The 18,972-nt window shown below is 35.3% G+C and overlaps 3 protein-coding genes across 3 annotated transcripts; 1 reads left to right on the top strand and 2 right to left on the bottom strand.

Moving 5' to 3' along the window:
- Positions 600-4,386, top strand: LOC109363437. The gene is made up of 2 exons (XM_019609703.1): positions 600-985; positions 2,819-4,386. The coding sequence occupies exons 1-2, from the start codon at positions 726-728 to the stop codon at positions 4,191-4,193; spliced, it is 1,635 nt and encodes a 544-aa protein (XP_019465248.1). The 5' UTR covers positions 600-725; the 3' UTR covers positions 4,194-4,386.
- LOC109363420 (pentatricopeptide repeat-containing protein At1g05600) lies at positions 5,834-8,403 on the bottom strand. Its single transcript, XM_019609680.1, has one exon. The coding sequence runs from the start codon at positions 8,230-8,232 to the stop codon at positions 6,724-6,726; it is 1,509 nt and encodes a 502-aa protein (XP_019465225.1). The 5' UTR covers positions 8,233-8,403; the 3' UTR covers positions 5,834-6,723.
- On the bottom strand, positions 10,219-12,553 carry LOC109363428 (60S ribosomal protein L13a-like). Its single transcript, XM_019609692.1, has 4 exons — positions 12,243-12,553; positions 11,021-11,137; positions 10,797-10,884; positions 10,219-10,489 (listed from the first exon to the last, which is right to left on the bottom strand). The coding sequence occupies exons 1-4, from the start codon at positions 12,512-12,514 to the stop codon at positions 10,346-10,348; spliced, it is 621 nt and encodes a 206-aa protein (XP_019465237.1). The 5' UTR covers positions 12,515-12,553; the 3' UTR covers positions 10,219-10,345.

Genomic DNA, 18,972 nt, shown 5'->3' with positions numbered 1-18,972 from the left:
TAGATGATACAGTAATATGTATAAAACTTATAATGCATAAATTTTTTCTTTACAAAAAAATATGAAAGAATCGAACTATTGATTGGTTGTAAGAAACTAATCTCTTTGACTGACCGTAAGAATCAAAGTATTGACATTTTTAGTCATGTGAGTATCTAGAGGGAACTTACATCAGAAAAGAACTTCTTTCTTTTTTTGTTACCTTCCTCGCGTATGTATAAGACTGAATTCATTCGATTTTGAATTTTCAAAATGATTACTAATCCTTAACTTTTCGAGGAATCCTTCATCAATGGTTGTGAATAACCGATTTTTCTCAATCTTTATGACGGAACCGAGATAGAAAAGATTGAGAAATAGAACCATCTGATTTGATTCGTTCTCAATAAGCACGAGATAAATGTAGAAACTCCAATTGAATTTCCATGGTGTGAAAACCATAAAAGGACATAATAACATAAACTGCACGAGATAAATGTAGAAACTCCAATTGAATTTCCATGGTGTGAAAACCATAAAAGGACATAATAACATAAACTAAACCAAACCTTGTTCCACTTCACTCTCACTTTTACACTTCACACTCTTCTTTCTATCTCTACCCTTTTCTCATTATCCACCACTTCCTCACACACACACTCTCTCTCTCTCTAACTAGTGAGAGAAAGAGAAAACTTCACATTTGGTAGATCCAACTTTTCTACCATTCCTTCTTCATCATCACCATGGTTGGTCTCAAAGAATCATGGTGTTTCTGCAACATTGGACTCACCAAATCAGAGAGAACTAAAGCTTCCATTTTTTCTTCCAAAGCTCAATCCATGGCTACTATCTCCAATTCTTCTACTTCCCTCTCCGGTTCCGGTTTCTTGATCCACCGCAACCTCCTCTTGACTACCCATGTCAACCTCCCTTCCACCGCCGCCGCCGACACCTCTGATATTCGCCTACGTGACGGTGTTGCTGCAACCCTTGTTCCTCAGAGGTACCCAACAACGTTTGAAGATAAAAATGTGATTTTTATGTTCAGATTGTTTGAGTCTTGGAATGTAACCCTAGTGGGTATGATGTAGCTTTTGGAATTGAAATGGTTAAGAAATCTTTTCATATGGAGTAGGGTTTGAGAATTGTGACATAATCTTACATGTCTAGTGATTTTTTTGGATGATTCCAAATATAGTAAGAGATTATGTTTTGGTTTATCAAAATGGTTTCTATTGTTTTCAAGTTTCCAAACATAGAAAGACATTGCTCTAGTAATATCTACCGGTACCAGAAGATATGTTATTTACATCGGTCACTAAAATCATGACATTTGTACTATTTTATTAGTTTTTTGAAATATTTTTGTAGAAAATTATCATGATTTTAGTGGCCAAAAGATATAACTCATTCTTCGGATATGAGGAAATACTTTATTCTATTTTCATATTTATTCTTTTTCTATTGCACCAAGAAAAGATTTTTTTTGGTACAAATAGAAAAGTTGAAAAGATAGATACGTGAGGGTGGAAATGAAAGAATTAAAACAGAATAGTAATTGAATAGTTTTAATGCTACTAATTAGTACTAACAAGAATGTTACAGATAATGATAGAAAATAGAACAACATTTAGTGCTTAATCTATGAGGATAAGAAAACCATAATTATTATACTAGTTGGTTTTATTTGTTTGAAGTTTGAACCACAATAAATCATGAATATTTCATGATTGTTATTGAAAGTTTGAAACCACTTACCTGCTAGGCCTCTTTTCTTTATGATCTTGCTAGGCTCTGCAGACTGTAGTACCTTTATTAAGGTCCTCCCTTCTGTTTGTGTACGATTCTGTCTTCGTTTGACGAATAATTGTGGTTGGGCTTTAGCAGCAACAATTGTAATGATGTCCTATGATACAATGAGTATTGTTGTTTGATAGAATTAAGTATTCAATCTGGTGAAATGTGATGGAATTAGTCAGCTTTGTTGCTTTTTAGATTATATTGTTTCACTCGTTTGTAACTGTCATTGTTGGAACACCTCTAGTGACAGACTGGAGGCGTTGCATCATGGGACTCGACGATTGTAAAGAACTGTTGCACCATTGGAAGAGTTTTCGTGAGTTCCTCTACAATATAACATTACTATACAATAGAACGGTTCTTTAACAACTAAAAAAAGGAACAAAGAGAGAAGGGAAGATGGAGGTGTAAATGTAGGTAATTTGTGGGGTACTTTTAAGAATTTTTTGGTAGTTACATTGGTAGATAAATTTTGTAGTTGGGTTGCTTAAATAATACGGAGGAAAGGGAAATGCTTGGGAGCTAGAACATATACTTCTGAGATGACTCTAAACCCTTTTTCATTCCTTCCCCTCCAAAAACTAACTTGCAGAAGGGGTTTCTCTCGCATCATTGTTGAAAAGCCCATGGCATTTTAAAGGGGTTTCTCTCGCAGAAGTTATGTGTGCCAATCATCTAAGGCTGTCATGTTGCTGTACACGACAGCCGTCGAGAAGAATGGGTTAGGAACACTTGGCTGGGGCAGAAAGTGTTTAACTAAAGATTTTTTTGGTTCCTCTCTCCATGCTATCCTACTTCTTTCTTGCATCTACAGCTGAAACGACTGTTTCCTGTTCCCTTGTTATTGCAATATGCTGCTATTGATACTTTGTTATGAAGTTTCCGTTAAGGTGTTACTAAAGTATTGTCTGGTATAATAAATTTTCTTCTGTTATAAAAAACAAGGGATCTGTTGCAGGAACCTTTACTTTTACCTATCTGTAAAGTGATTATTTGTATAACATGGCTTAATCTTATTTTTTTTACTTGATACCAGGTTTTTCATTACAAGTTCTGTGTTAGATCTTACTATAGTGGGTTTAGATGACGCGGATGGAGAATCAAATGCCCAGGGTCAATGCCCTCACTACTTAAAGACCTGTTGTAAAACCAATCTAGAACTTGGAAGTGTAGTGTACCTTTTAGGTTATACTGAGAAACGGGAGCTCACCGTTGGCGAAGGGAAGGTGGTCATAGCCACGGATAATCTCATAAAACTGTCAACGGATGGGATTCTGTGGAACCCTGGTTCTGCAGGTTTTGACGTGCATGGCAATCTAGCATTTATGATTTGTGATCCTATGAAATTAGCTACGTCACCAAATACTAAATCCACGTCGACTTCTTCATCCTCATCCTCCGGGAAGAAGGATCTCCCTATGCAATTCGGTATACCAATTTCTGTAATATGTGATTGGTTAAACCAGCATTGGGAAGGCAGCCTTGATGACCTTAACAAACCAAAATTACCACTCATTCGGTTGATGTCTTCTGGTCCAAAGAGTGAGCATTCATGTGCTTCCTTCACATTGCGATCAGTTTTTAAGTCAGCCGATGCTGATAACAATGGCACCCCTTCTTCATCAAACAAAGGAAGAGATCAGGGACAAAGTTCTTTAGCAGTTGCTAATACCATTGAAGAAGAAGACTTGACCAATAATCTGCATGCTGCACATGTACAGGGAATTCCCACTCCAGAAATATATGAATCGCCGAGAGTAAATGCTGTGCCCCTCAGAAAGAAAGAAAATACACAAATACAGCTTCTGGACATTAATTTTCCTCCAAGAATGGCTCAACCTGTAGTTTTAGCACAATCGTCCAAAATACCACAACCAAAGTCTGCCAAAACTTCCACGAAGGATCCTGCACCTGAGAACCAACTAGGAGAACGAAACCGGGACAGACATCGACCTGCTGTTCTTATCGAAGAAGTTGCCTCAACAGGTTCTGTTCATGTAGCTCTAACTGAGGTTCAGTCTAGCTCATCTCCCGTAGAAGTATCAGAGATGCACAACGGATATAGCAGCGAAGGTGAGACTACTATGTATTCTGCAGAAACCGCAGAGAGTCGCAATTATACGAGCCCTAGGGAGGTAAAGTTTCAACAAGTTGGGAGGAGCCAAAGTTGTGTTAGTTACAACAGATGGGGCGCTGCTGCACAAAGGAACCAAGCTTCTGGCCGGACAACGCTAGAAAACCAAAGGAGCTTTATTCATGGGAAGAAGATGTATTCACAAGGAGCAACTTCTCATAGGAGTAATGATTATTTCAGCCCGACGGTCTCATCGGTCATGAAGCGCAACCCTGAGCATGCTACCAAACCCCGACAAACTCCTGTTCATTCTTCTTCACCCAGATGGAACTTTTGATTGATATTCTATATATGATAAGAACAAAAAGAAGAGTATAGTGATTTTGTGTTTACCTTTCCTTTATATGTTGATGCCATGCTAAATTTCCATATCTACTTGCTAACTATTTTTTCCCTTGTGAAGTGTGCATATAGACCAAATATGGTGAATAAGATGTTTCAACCAAAATGTGGATATCTTGAAAAGACAAGATGAGTACATTATATGGAACACTTTCTTTCATTTTAGGGTAAAACTATTATGAGATAACCAACAAGATTTAATACACTATAAAATAATCTTTGTTGATCAGTATATCTATTTTCACATAATAGAGTTTGAAAAGAGTAGATGTACACAGTTTTATCCTAGCAAACAATGAAGCCTTTGACTTCGGAGTGAGTTGATGTAATTTTCTAGTAGTAGTGTTCTCATGATATCATTTAAGGTTTAGAAAATCAACAATTGAAAGTGCAACTTATATTAAAGGGGTTCTTCAAAAGACACATGGTTGTGGATGCACCAATTTAACAAGGAAGGATAAGTATGCAGTAACAGATGTAGAATAGTTCCATCTAAGAAGAAGGTTTGAAATGGAGAGACCAGACAGAAGTAGATCCCTTTTGATTCTCTATGTGTATATTATTAGTCTAGTACATACAAATTATTACCGATATTAAACTTGGACTGGTCAATAACTCGATGGGGACAATGGGTCAATGAGTCACTGGTTGGATCAGTGGATCAATGGTTGGACTGATTGACTTAGTTTGCATTAAAAATTCTAAAAAATTCATAATATTATGTAACATTATCTAATAACTTTATACTCCAAATTTAAAAATATTATCGTGCCTAATTAAATAACTGATAAAGAAGATTTCACTATTTGAAATGTGATAAATAAGTTGAAAATATTATCAAACAACATATGTGTCATGCTTTAATTGCAAAAAATGAACAATAAGTTTAAAATTTAATTAAACAACGAAACTTTTTCTATATAAGTTAACAAATGACAAGCATAACTATAAATAAGTTAAAACATCAGATTTTTTAATCTAAATATGACATCGCTTTGATTGATTTTTAAAAAAAATATTTTTTGCTTGACTAGGTCCAATCAGTCTGACCATCCGAGTCACAGATTTTACACTTAAATCGACCAAGTCGAACTGAATTAATTCATTTTTATGCAAAATCAGTTAGATGAGAGACTCGGACTGGTCGGTCCGAGCCGAGTTTTATAACACTGCAAATTATAGTTTCTATTGTTGAGTCACTCCAGAAATCTAATCATACTTTTTCATCCTTGCGAGAGGTTCAACAATATACGTAAATAGCTTTCTTTTTCTATATATGATAGTTATAGAAGTCGGCTTCACCTAGTGAGATTAAGGCTTGAATGTTGTTGTCTTATATACGGGATGGATTGATTTGTGCCATATGTAATCACAAGGCACAACATTTATTTCATGAGGCTGGAATGACATTGCTTTAGAGCAATTAATTTGAAAGTCTAGCTAGTAGGCTGAAAATCATGCTTAAATCTAATAACTTATACTAGAAATATATACACATGACTAGTTAATATGATCCTAATGCTACAATGAGGTGTTTTGTTCAGCTGACAGAAAACTGAGGCAAAAGAAAGCATCTTGAAAATAAACTCTCATTAAAGCATTTCTCTTTATCAATCATGTATAGCACATTCTTGGTTGTGGACATTCAGAATTGCCATGTGCAATAGACATCAGAAATCCACCAAATCCAAACCTAGCACTAGGTAATTGACATATCAAGGCTACAAAACAAAGTTAAAGTTCATCTTCACTACTGAAACCTTTCACTTGTAGAGGGAAAGAATGTGATATTCTGCGCGGCAAAATACTATTTGAAGCACCTTTTTTATTGTTCTGTAGATTGTAGAAGCTTGAAAGACATATAATGAATGTGATTACATTCATCAGGTAAAGTAAAAACCAAATAAAGCATCTTGCATATATGATTTAAATGTAGTTACCCTATCATTCATAATATTGAAAATCACCAGAACCAGGCAATTCAGTTATCTCACAACTACAAATACCATACAGGAAAATAATGTCCCTGTTCTCGGAAGCTAAAGCCAACAGTAACAAGATCTAACCTTAGCAGATATAGAAGACTCAACACCCTTTTCATTCCAACATTTCCTTAGTTTTTTTCTTTTACTTTTCCTATGCTAACTCTGTATGCAATGGATTGAGGTTTCGGATGCAGATAAGGCACCCAAATGCGAAATGACCGTGCAACACAAAGAGCATGGTGACAATGAATGGTCTTCACATTGTGTTACAATTCGAATTCCGAAAGATCCCCCAGCATTTCATGCTTCCTACTCTTCTTCCTCATACCATTCCCTCTCTTGATTCTCTCTCACACACGCCACTACTTTCTCCCTATAAACAGTCTATTCAACCTCATTTCATCCTTTAAACCAATAGGTAACAATAAGGCAGTAGTATAGGTCCATAAGACTAGTGATTAACTGCGACATCGATAAGAATCAAAAATTTCTTAGGCGATTAAATGTCTCGGAGGACACCTTCATCTTATCTGAATTACAAAATATAGATGCCAATGAATACCATACAGAAATGTCCGGAAGCTTCCCTTGGCTTAACATATCCTCCAACCACATAACAGCTTCATATTGTCTACCTAGGGAGCAAAGACCCTTAATGAGTGAATTGTAACTGTGAGCACAAGGCCAATATGATTTAATTGACATTTGCTCCAGAAGTTGGCTTGCTTCAAGATATCTTCTCTCGTGACAAAGCATTTCCAACAAAATGCCGAAAGTTTCCCTGTCGGCTGTGCGACCTACCTTTTTCGACATCTTGCTCAAGCTCTCAAGCACTGCTGTTATATTTCCTAAGTTACATAGGTTTTTCACGAGAATACCGTACACTCTTGCAGACGGTAGACAATTGACTTCTATCATGTCAACCTCGATTACCTTGATTGCTTCATCCACTTTACTAACCTTGCACAACGCAGCAACCTTCGCCTCAAATATAGAATGTGTTGGTTTAAAGCCTCTACGTTGCATTTCAATGATCACTTGATCAGCCTCACTTATCTTACCTTCTCTGAATAAATCAACAGCCATGGCATTATAACTAACCGAACTAGGAACCGAGCCCTTGACCAAAGCTTCATGAAGCAATCGTTTAGTGCCTTCTATATCCATACCATCACAGCATTTACTAAGATCGAGTTGGTTATAACATCGCTTTGGTGCTTTAAGTCCTTTCCTCAAAATTTTACTCAGAATTTCCACCGCTTCTTCAAATTTTCCATCATCACATAAAGCATCCAAAAGGGTCCTATAGATCACAATATCCTCACCATTTCCTTTCTGCGAGATTCTCCAAAACATCGAATACAGCAAATGCGTAGCCTCGTGTAACCTCTTATCATGGCACAACCCCTTCATTAAGATTGCATAACTGTCCCTATTCGGATAGCAACCTTGCAAATCAATCTCTTGGAAAACCTGCAACGCCAAATCAGATCGTCTCTTCTTGCAGAGAGCATACATAAGCAAATTCAACGACCGAATTCGAGACTTCACTTCCCAACCACAAGAACTCTCAACAAACAGATAGTGAGCAGCTTCAAGCTGATTCTCATTCACCATTATCTGCAAAAGGGTATTGAAAGATTCTGTCCAATGCACACAATTAAACCGCGGAATGTTCTTATACAACGATATTGCTTCATCAATAAGACCCGCTTTCGCATACATGTTAATAACAGATACAAAGATTGAATCTTTACATTCACATGAATCATTTCTCATCTGTTCAATCACATCCTTCATCTCAGTAAATCTACCTGAAGTTCCAAGAACATTGATCATAGTTGCATAAACAGGACCATTATGGTAGTAATTGGGGTACTTGGATTTGACATTATTGAAAATTTGAAGAGCCATTAATGGGTTTTTTTGAGTTCTTATAATCTGAGTAAGGTAGGTAGGTGATAACACTTTTGGCCATCTTATAGTCATGGAAATTGAATTGAACAAAACAGTGAAAGTCTTAGTTAGATGTTATGAAAAGATAGAGAAAATTAAGGAATTGGAATACCTAATTTATGAGAGGAACAAAGTTGGTGTTGCAATATTCAACATGTTTTAGCATTTGTTGTGAAGTAAATGGCGGCTATGAATTAAGCAATGTATTCTTGTTAGAATGTTAGGTTTTCAAATGGAATGGTGGTAATCAGAAACCCGAGCAGGACGGTCAAACCGGCATAGGTTCCGTATTAGGTTTAAACGGTTAAACTGTTCTGTCTAACCGGGTGATTTCGTACATAATTAATAATTTTTATTTATAAATATATAGTTATATATAAATGTAAAACTTTATATAATTAATAATTATGTATAATTATATTGGAATAATACTTCTTTATCTTTTTTGGACCGTAGTAAAACAAAATATTAGAACATTGCCCCATTTTGTTATTTTTAAGTGAGCCGTCCGGTTTACCTCCCGGGTTAATCCGGTTTAACCTGGTTTAACATGGTCGGACGGGATTTTTTCCGGTTCAAAGCGGACCAACTCTCATTCGGTTAAGACGGCAAATCAGAGCTGTTTTCAAGTCCGAACAGTGGTCAGACCGATCGGGCCGTCCGGTCCGGTCCGGTTCTAACAACACTGGTGGTAATACATAAGAGGAAATAATATATATGTACTCATAATATATGAATTTCGTACTAGTATTGTATATTTATCATTCATATGTAATTATTATTGATTCTTCAAAAAATAAATCCGAATAAATAATAGATGATACAATAATATATATAAATTTTTACAATGTTAGTGGATAGATTTTACACTTACATTATAATTAGAACACTACTATTAAAATTTAAGAAATATAAATTTAATTCATTTAAAACTTCATATTTTGTTTATAAAAAAAATAAAAAGTAGAAGCATAAAATCATTCTTAATTTTAGACTAAAAAATCGTTATATTGGAATATAGAATGAATATTAATATAATATAATTATTCTCATGTCCAAATTTTTATGTTGAACTTAGTGCGACTTTTTAAAGTTGACATTGTGTTTTTTCAAGTATAATGTAATTTTTTTAATTTTAAACCCAATTTGGATAAAATAATTTTTTGACCAATTTTAAGTTTAGGAGTTGATTAACTATATGCGAAGATATTAACACATATAATAAAACATTTTATCATAGCTAATTGTATGTATTGAATATACTCTTGATTTATTTTATTAAGTTGAACAAATATTTATTTTTTACTCTGATTGATAAGAATAATTTTGCAGCTACTTTCAATTTTATAAGTTTCATTATTTAGTTTGAAATCACCTACTTTCTTCAAGCTTTACAATCCAACATTCTAATTACTGTCTTTTTCCTCACAGCAATAATACTCTTTCATTGTTTGTTTTGATAGATGTATTGGTAAACCTAAATTAATGTCATAAGTTAGAATAATTATGTCACTAAAATGATTGATTAAGAATCGGTCTATCTTTTTGTTTCGGGAATAAAGTATATCCTAATGTGAGAAAAAAATTATCTACTCAGACTCATTCATTAATAGACACTTACGATATTTTATTTTTTATTTTCTTATTTATTTTGATTCAAATTAGCATGCCATGGCGCATCCAAATAGATTTTTGACACAAAAACTTCTATAGTTCTAAATTCTATTAAGCATTTTGCTTTGCACAAATCAAGCCTATCTTAATAGGAAAAAGATATATACATCGACAGTGAAAAGATTTTTTACACTGTCACTACATCATCCAACCATTGACTTAATCGATTAAGCGTTAATCACCTTGTAATCACTTTTAAGTTGTAAAGTACTATCTAATTTTCATGTGGGATTTCTTGAATCCATGACATGGGTATTGAAGTTTAGATGTTTCAGCATGTAAAAATATTAGCATCCACAAATGCAAAAGATAAAGTTTATCTGAAACTGAATGACATAAAACAGATAAATAATAAAAAAGCTTTCAAGTTTAACAGATAAAAGCTCAAATGAGAAATACAAGCTCCAAACTTCATAGTTCAATTCAGTATAACTCAGCTTCAAAACCTTAAAACACTAACCAAAGGCACTACTTAGTACTTAACAGGAGCAAGGATATCAAGTTGAGAACCAAGTTTCTCTTGGGCCACTTGTTCAGCTTTCACCCTCAATTTGTTGAGTTGTTTCTTTCTCTCATAAACCAATTGAGATCTTTCCTTTCTCTTCTTTTCCAGCTCCTGTGACAAACATAAAAATCCCTCCTTTCAGTGAATACTGTTTTTTTCCGCTTCGGAAGATCAAAATATATAGCGCAACAAAGAATTTTCAACGACCTATGATTTCTATTCTACCTTGAGACTGAATAAAAGTGTATCGGAATAAGGACACAAACTAATTCAGAAAACATTATATTCCTAACTTATGATAGAGTACATAAATATCGTTATACCAACATAAAACATATCCATGGTCTTTGTAATCAGAACATTGGGATTTTAGAGATTGGTGGCGTCCGAAAAAGAAAAGATAAGAGCAAGAACTTACCTTGATTGTATCATAGTAGTTCCATCCGACCTCGGATGACAATTGACCGAGCAGACAGTATTTGTGTCCTTTCTGAAGCCTCAAGACCCTGATTTCATTGATCAGTTCAGTATTTATAATAGAAAACCAAACTCATCATACAAATTGTAAGATCATTGACATTTATAAAAAGAAACCTCCGAAAAATATTACGATAAATAACAGTACAGAAAGATAGAACTTACTTCAGAGCATCAGGAACAACCAGTCTCTTCTGCTTGTCAAATGGAGGAGGGATTCCCTCGTAAACCTTCAAGCGAGCAAGTGCATGTTCCCCGCGCTTTGTTTTGTGTGGAATCATTCTAGAGAAGTTTCAAATTTCAAACTCTTAGGACAAAAATAACAAAATTGATGAACTTTATAGGCAATCTGCAAGGAAAAACTTAGGCAAGAAATTACAGAAGATTTTTTCGAGCAGTTGACATTTGCAGTTGGAACCATAGTTACACGCTACATAGCGTAAATGAGAGAATTATTCATTTGTGGTTGGAACTATCCAATACTTAATTCTTTACTTTTTCTTAATTTCAATACAGAATCAAAGAAACAAACGATTGTTCAAACAATTTAAGCATCCACAGCATGGGAGGATAACAGAACGAGACTAAAAAGATCGACAAGAACTATCCGATTAACATCAAACAAAATATACGCAAAACAGCCCATGCAGAATCATACACATATTCAAAGAATTAAACACTCCTGATAATGAGTTACTCAGAAGCACATACATTTTATTTTAAAGTTAACCTCTTTCCTCCAACATTCACTATCTTTTCAGCTGAATGTAATAAAATAGTAACAAATAAACTAACATAGTCATAAAGATTTCGCATTTCATTCAAAATAAAATTTTAACAAAACCCAAATGTTAAAACAATGCAACAAAAACCTCTCAACCTCAAATCCAAAAAGCACTTCACTGATAGAAAAGCTAAAAACAAAACAATCACATGTACCACTTCTAAATTATAAGTATGCAACTAACAATGAAATAATAAGATTAAAAATCACACTTTTCCTCAACATATTATATTTACAACACTTCAACAAGAACAATGAAATAAAAATAACACCTTTAAGCAAAAAAAACCAAAAAAAATCTAAATTCAAATCAAACCCAACATCCAAAATAAATAAAAAACAAATATAATAAGAACCTTTCGATCTTAAACTCAAAAAAATGAAAAGGGAAAAAATAATTAACTCAGAATAAGATTAAAAATCACACTTTTCCTTCAACATATTCTACTTACATCACTTCAACATTGCAGTAAATTAAAAATAACACCTTTATGCAAAAAAAACCCAACATTTAAATTAAAAATCAAAACCCATCATTCAAAATTAAAAAAAAACAAATAGAACAAGAACCTTTGAACCATAACCTCATAAAAAAAAACTTACCCACGAACAGTGCGCCAGAAAATCTTGGAAGGAGCACGAAAATGAATAGGACCATGAGAAGGTTTAGTATTCATTCGTTTCCGAAGAAACCTCAAATACTTCATTTTCTGTCTAACCAAACCACCTGATATACAAATTTCTTCAGCACGCACCACCACTACTTTCTGTCCATTCAACAACTCCTTCGCTACGATCGAAGCTAGTCGACCTAGCATGTGGTGCCGCGCGTCGACTACCACGCGCTTTGCGCAGATTCCAGATCCTGAAACCATTTTTTCTCTCTCAAGCTTTTTGCTACGGCTTGTGAATTGTTTGAGAGTGGTGTATAAGAAGGATAGGTTAAGGACTAGGGTTTAAGGTGGTTATGGGTTGGGCTTTAAGCCCAATGGTTAAAACGTATACCTTACTTTCTATTTGTATCAGGTAGAATCTCGTATTTCGTGTCTGCCGATCTGTATTCTTATTTTATTTTAGATAATTGTAATGTTTTTTTATATTGATTTACCTTATGTTATAATTTCTTTTTTGTATTTTTTATAATGTCCATTTAAGGTGAGATATGTGGTTATTGTGTAAATGGTACTTGCTTAGATTATGTTCTTTCTCAATATTATTTTTTATTATATAATTTGATATATATATATATATATATATATATATATATTATATATATATATATTGTTAATTATTTATATATGATAAAAAATATAGAAATCTATAATACTTTTGACCAAAAAGATGTCATTGCACCGTACAAATTGAATAAATATACATATAAATATGATAAATGAGTGATCATTAGATGTGTCGAGTCAAGTCATACTTGTCCTCTACCTGTCCCTGAATATTGACTGAGTCTAATTTTTAAACTTGAAATCAGTCATAAACCCAATAAGAATTGACCCTTTATTTGAATTTGATGATAATCAAACCATATAAGTGAGTGAGTAGAGTTAGGTTATATTAAACCCTAATTTCCATGGAGTACCAACTAAATCTAAAATTTTAGAAGTTCAAAATGGATATCACATTCCTCTTTGAAACCAAGATACATTCCAAATGCATTTCACGTGGTTGACATCAGAGATGCATAGGAATTGTTCCTACCCGGCGAACCAAAGAGTCCCATGCTTGGTCGCCGAGGTAGGCCCCGCGTGTTGGGACCACCAGAGTTGACCTAAGAGACAACATGTCTTTCATACCTCACCAACCCACCTGCCAGCACAGCAGACAGGCTGCAGAACGACTACCAAACCAACCACAGGCTAGAAGACAAGAATGGCACAGTGTAGGGTCCTGGCAGACCGCCTCACACGGGAAAAGCAAATCCCGACAACACCTTTGGTCGGCCACGCGTCGCACCACCAGCCAAGAACCCAATGTCAACTCTCCCTTCTATAAATAGGGATCTCTACCAACAGGAAGTATCAGAATCTCTTCACTCTTTAACATTACTCATTCTATTGCTGTCTGTCTTCATTATTCTTACACTCTCATTCACTTAGTTCATACACTGACTTGATCATCGGAGAACCTTTTCAGGTACCTCCACCGGCGGGTCCAACTCTCCTACTTCATCCTGCTACTTTGACGACTACCCTCTTCTCCTTCCTCAACAGCTGATCAACCATTGTCTGTACCTTTGTGTTCTAATAAAGAACATTGGCGCCGTCTGTGGGGCCAACTCACACCATGGTAACCACCAGAAACCGAGCTCTATCTACCAGCCAAGTCGACTCTGCCCCAAGTACTCTTCCATCACCAAGACAGCCATCCCACCAAGCCAGCCGAAGCCACCGTACCACTCCAGAACAACAGCCAACCACCCACACCTTCTCCAAATGCTGGAACGCCACGAGCGGCTCATCCAGCAACAGGCCGACGTAATACAAGAACTCCGCCAATCCAAAATAAACCCTGAAGACCACTCGGAACGCCCTGTTCACGAAAGCAACCGTGAAGAGTCAGCGAGCGAGTCCCGCCCTCCATCCCAACCAACCCTGCACCACTCTTGTGGTGCTAGACATCCTTTTACACCTGCCATCATGGCTTACCCATTACCCTCCCATTTCAACCGCCCCACAAACATGGACCAATATGATGGGACGGCAGACCTGCAACATCACCTCGACGCCTTCGAGCTTCCATGTTATTCCATGAGGCAACCGACCCCATCATGTGCAGGGCTTTCCCCCTGACTCTTAAAAAGGTGGCCCTCCAATGGTTCACCCGCATAGCTCCAAGCATCATCAACACCTGGGGAACCCTCGCTTCGGCCTTCAACACAAGGTTCACAGCAAGCAAGGAGCAGCCAAGGTCATCATATACATTGTCTGGCATTCGCCAAGGATCCAATGAATCCATCCGGGCATACCTAGATCGGTTTAATACCGAGGCTATGAAGGTGCACACCCTAAGCCCCGAAGTAGCGGTACATGTCCTCGTCATGGGACTTCAGGAAGGTCTTTTCCGCACAGAATTGGCTAAATACATTGACCTCACCATGGAAGACCTCCGTTCCAAAGCCCAACAATTCATCAATCTCGAAGAAACCCACCACATACACACCCATACCGAACCCCAAACACATCACCCCTCTCGGCAAACCAAACGACCAAGACCACACGACCTACCCCGCGACCTACCCTCACTAACCAAAAAAGCCAAATACTCCACCTATACCCCCCTGAACGCCAGCCGTTCACGAATTCTGCAAGAAGTCCTCTCCACTCACCTCGTCCAACTCCCACACCCCCGCCCTACCAAGCCAGGCCCGCAAGACCGGTCCAAGTATTGCGACTACCACAGCATGTTCGGCCACTTAACCAATGACTGCACCCAGCTCTGGGATACCATCGAAGATCTCATACAGGCTGGTCATCTACAACGGTTCATCGCAGGCTTGGAACAACGTCGGCGATCACCACAACATCGTCGACCAGAACCTCCAAGAAGACGGTCCCCCCGCAATTTCAACAACGACGCCCTACCCCACGTCCTCAGGCGGATAGGCACCGGACAAACAACCGGAGGCCAAGGAGCCCAGTTGATATCAACACTATCTCAGGAGGTTTTGCTGTCGGGGTACCTCTAGGACCGCCCAGAAGAAATATGTGCGGGAGGTAATGCACGTCGCTGCCAGAAGCTCCCAGCAAAGACAGAGCTACAGATCCACTTCCCCCATTACCTTCGACGACCGTGATTATGAAGGTGTCGTCCGAGGGCACGATGACCCCCTCGTCATCACCGCCAAACTCAACAACAAAAAGGTACGGACAATGGTGGACATGTAAACTTTTCCTCTTAACTTCAAGAATATTTTTTTTTATAGAGAAAAGACATATACATTGACGATTATATGAGTTTTTTATATTATCACTATATTATAGACACATTAAGAACATCCATATCATGTTTTGTGCTAATTATACTAGTATTCATCTCCTCATTGTTATGTAAGAAAATAATTTATTCCGAACATGTGATTGTCTCTCGTGATAAGTGTTACTCCTATTTATACAAGTACTATCACTTCCTCTCTTGTGGTAATTTCCCATCCCATGTTTCTCAATCAATTTCAATTTCTTTCTGTGTTTAATGTTCAATTGAAGTGTCATAATCAATTTATTATTAACAACTTGTCTATGATACCATGACTACAACTAAGTAATAGTGAAACAAAAACTTAGAGGATTAATTGTAATTTTTGTACTTGTGAAATCAACCCACAATTATTGTTCTTTATAGTTTCAGTTTTTACGTTGTTATTACAAGATTTTCTTAATAACTAACCCGACATGTGGTATACGGTACGCAAAATTCGGTATACGATACCTAAGCTAAATGAGGGAACCATGTAACTATGAATGAAACAAATCATAATGTCATTTTCTTACCAGGTTCACTTATTTGAATTATACATTAGTGATTCTTGCTATTATAGTGATTAATTTGTGCTTAGTTGGCCTATTCAGGTGTGTGACATTGCTGCTCTAGAGTTGATACATGTTTATATGGTGATTACTGATTAGATATACAATTCTTTGAGTGTGTTAAAATTTGCATCTATTAGTTTTTGCTCATTACATAAGGGACTAGGGGAGCATATCTTCTGTTTCTGTTAGGAGATCTTCATCCATTAGTTACAACATTCTTCTATGGGCTAAGTGAAAGAATCATATAAGTGGGTTTGACACCACATCTAGACCCAAAACCCTTAAGACATTAGTTATATGGGTTTATCCACTTATATGCTCTTTAACTCATCCATTTTTGCCTAATGTAGGACTTCTTTATTCACTCTTGAAATACCCAACAATTTCTTGGTATAAACTCCTTCTCAGAAGAACTATTCTGATGCATTGTGTGTCTCATATGTCTTAGTTAATTGATTGCATCCAGGTGAGGCAGTACCACTAGAGTATAATCTTGCAGGCCTTAATGCACTTAGCTTTCACAAAGGTTGTTATGTGGGTCAGGAACTCAGCTAAATAAGGAACATTTAATTATTAAACTTTTAACTTACATATATTTTTATTTTCATGTAATCACATAAGTGATACATATAATGACACACTTTATGAGACAACAGATGTGTTCCATGTTATGCATTAAATTTCATTGTTGTAATGATTGTTTGTCGTTGTTTCCTTCAGACAAACTTTAAGGTAGAACAATTAAGAAATAGGGTCATTTGTCATTGTTCCATTGTTGATAAATTAGAAAGAAACAACCTTTGTATCTGTGAAAAACTGTCATTTTTGCTAGTCATTTCAACATACATGATTTGTTAACAATGTTTTGTAGCTTATGGTGGCTAAATGTTCTTCACTTTTGGTTACATGTTTCCATTGTATTGTAGTGAATTCTGATCAACAAATCATCCTAACACCAGTATTCATAAACATTTGGATATGCTTTACCAAAAAAAATTCACCAACATTTCTTAACATTGGATACCCTTTAATTTTTGGTTTCTCAATAGGTATTCTCGTACTGGAGGCAATCCTGTCCTAGCCGGAAACATCCACAGGTACGTAAGGCTAACTATCCCAGTGGGCATTTTTTCCATCCACAAGACTCAAACCCGATACATTGCTTAAAGGGAATCAAACATGTACCATTTGAACCATATAGAGAGACTAATCCATATAAATTTCGAGACTATCAATGCTCATCGGTTGTATCCTTACAAGGTTCATGTAATAAGTCTTTCAAATCCTTAAAATGTCTTTATAATATCTATGTATTGTTACTTTAAAGATTTATATACAATCACTGCAAATATGAATGGTAGATGACACAGTTACAATATATAAAACTTATATATTATCAGTGCATACATTTTTAGAAAGATGTATGTGGTGACATTTTAAAACTTATACACTTTCTCTTTGGTAGAGGTGACTTTTAGAAGAAGAAAAGAAGAGATTGGATAGAGATTTTCTCTCAACCTCTTTTGGTTGAAGAGAGAAAGAGGTTTCTCTCACTAAAAATATTTTCTTCTCAACTTTGAGAAGAAAGAGGTGAGAAATTGCGCATTTGACAAGTTCGTCCATACATCTATTTATTATTAACACTTATAATTTTTTTGATGTGACAAAAATACTTATATAATATAGTCTTCAAAAGTTATATTCAATATTAAAATCTTCAAAAATTAAAATTAATAAACTTAAATTAAGGTATACATATATAACTTTAAGCTACTCCATATTACTTGATTTAGGGTAGTTATATATATAAAATAAAAAGTTATAATTATTAAAAGAAATGTAAAATTAATTAACTAAAAGTCGACACTTAAGTTTATTAAAACAAATAATATAATATATAATAAATTTAAAAATGTTATTCAAATAATTAATTATATTTTTATTTTCTATTTGCTTGAGGGGCATTTTTGTCACTTTATATACAATATTATATCTCTTTTCCTTTTCTATTCAACCAAACAAAAGAGAGAAAAAAAAACAATCACTTTTTTATATTTCTTCTTTTTCTATCATACCAAACAATATCAAATTCTACTATAATTCTCATATCTTACATCAAATTTTACTTTATGAATGTACAAGTATTTAGCAATGTTATTTAGTTACCAATCATGTTCATGGAAACATTAGGCACGATAAATCAGACAATTAAGAAATGTTTGAACTTTCAACTCTATTCGGAATACCAATAATCACTCCTTCACACAAATCAAACATTCCATTCTCTTCACCTATGTATCAGACTTTGTAATCATTCCAATAAAATTCCACATGCTTTTATTGCATGTCAAAGAAATCATAGTTTAAAGAGTAATATCGTGAAGTCTGACATCAAATTGTAAGAAATTTTACAATTAAATTGTTCGATAATTATATATTATATACCAGTGTATATAAATGCAAAATAATTAATAATTATACATAACTATAGTAAAGTAACATTTCTTCATATTTTCTTGGATCGAAGTAAAATAAAATATTATGATAGTTTTCGTTTTTTTATAAAAATTATGTGAACCATTTGATTCACTTTTCAGGTTATTACGATTTAAATAAGTTTAACACTATCGGACCAGAATTTTCCCATTCAAAGCGGTCTATCATCTCATTCGATTAAGACCGTAAACCAGAATTATTTTCAAGTTCACCGAGTCATCAGATCGGTTGGACCAACTGTTCCGGTTCTCATAACATTATTAATTTAAATAAACAGTCCAGAATAAAGGTTGTAATTT

Source organism: Lupinus angustifolius, chromosome LG01 (assembly GCF_001865875.1).
Source record: "Lupinus angustifolius cultivar Tanjil chromosome LG01, LupAngTanjil_v1.0, whole genome shotgun sequence".
Lineage (NCBI taxonomy): Eukaryota > Viridiplantae > Streptophyta > Magnoliopsida > Fabales > Fabaceae > Lupinus > Lupinus angustifolius.
Note: the sequence above shows the minus strand (reverse complement) of the source record. Positions and strands in the feature narration are given on the sequence as shown.

Excerpts from the sequence above, each read along its gene's own strand:
- LOC109363428 (XM_019609692.1), bottom strand. The coding sequence starts at position 12,514 with ATGGTTTCAGGATCTGGAATCTGCGCAAAGCGCGTGGTAGTCGACGCG. Across the intron at positions 11,138-12,242 it reads TTCTGGCGCACTGTTCGTGG|AATGATTCCACACAAAACAA; the intron begins GTAAGTTTTTTT and ends AAACTTCTCTAG. Across the intron at positions 10,490-10,796 it reads ACTACTATGATACAATCAAG|GAGCTGGAAAAGAAGAGAAA; the intron begins GTAAGTTCTTGC and ends TGTTTGTCACAG.
- LOC109363420 (XM_019609680.1), bottom strand. The coding sequence starts at position 8,232 with ATGACTATAAGATGGCCAAAAGTGTTATCACCTACCTACCTTACTCAG.
- LOC109363437 (XM_019609703.1), top strand. The coding sequence starts at position 726 with ATGGTTGGTCTCAAAGAATCATGGTGTTTCTGCAACATTGGACTCACC. Across the intron at positions 986-2,818 it reads GCAACCCTTGTTCCTCAGAG|GTTTTTCATTACAAGTTCTG; the intron begins GTACCCAACAAC and ends ACTTGATACCAG.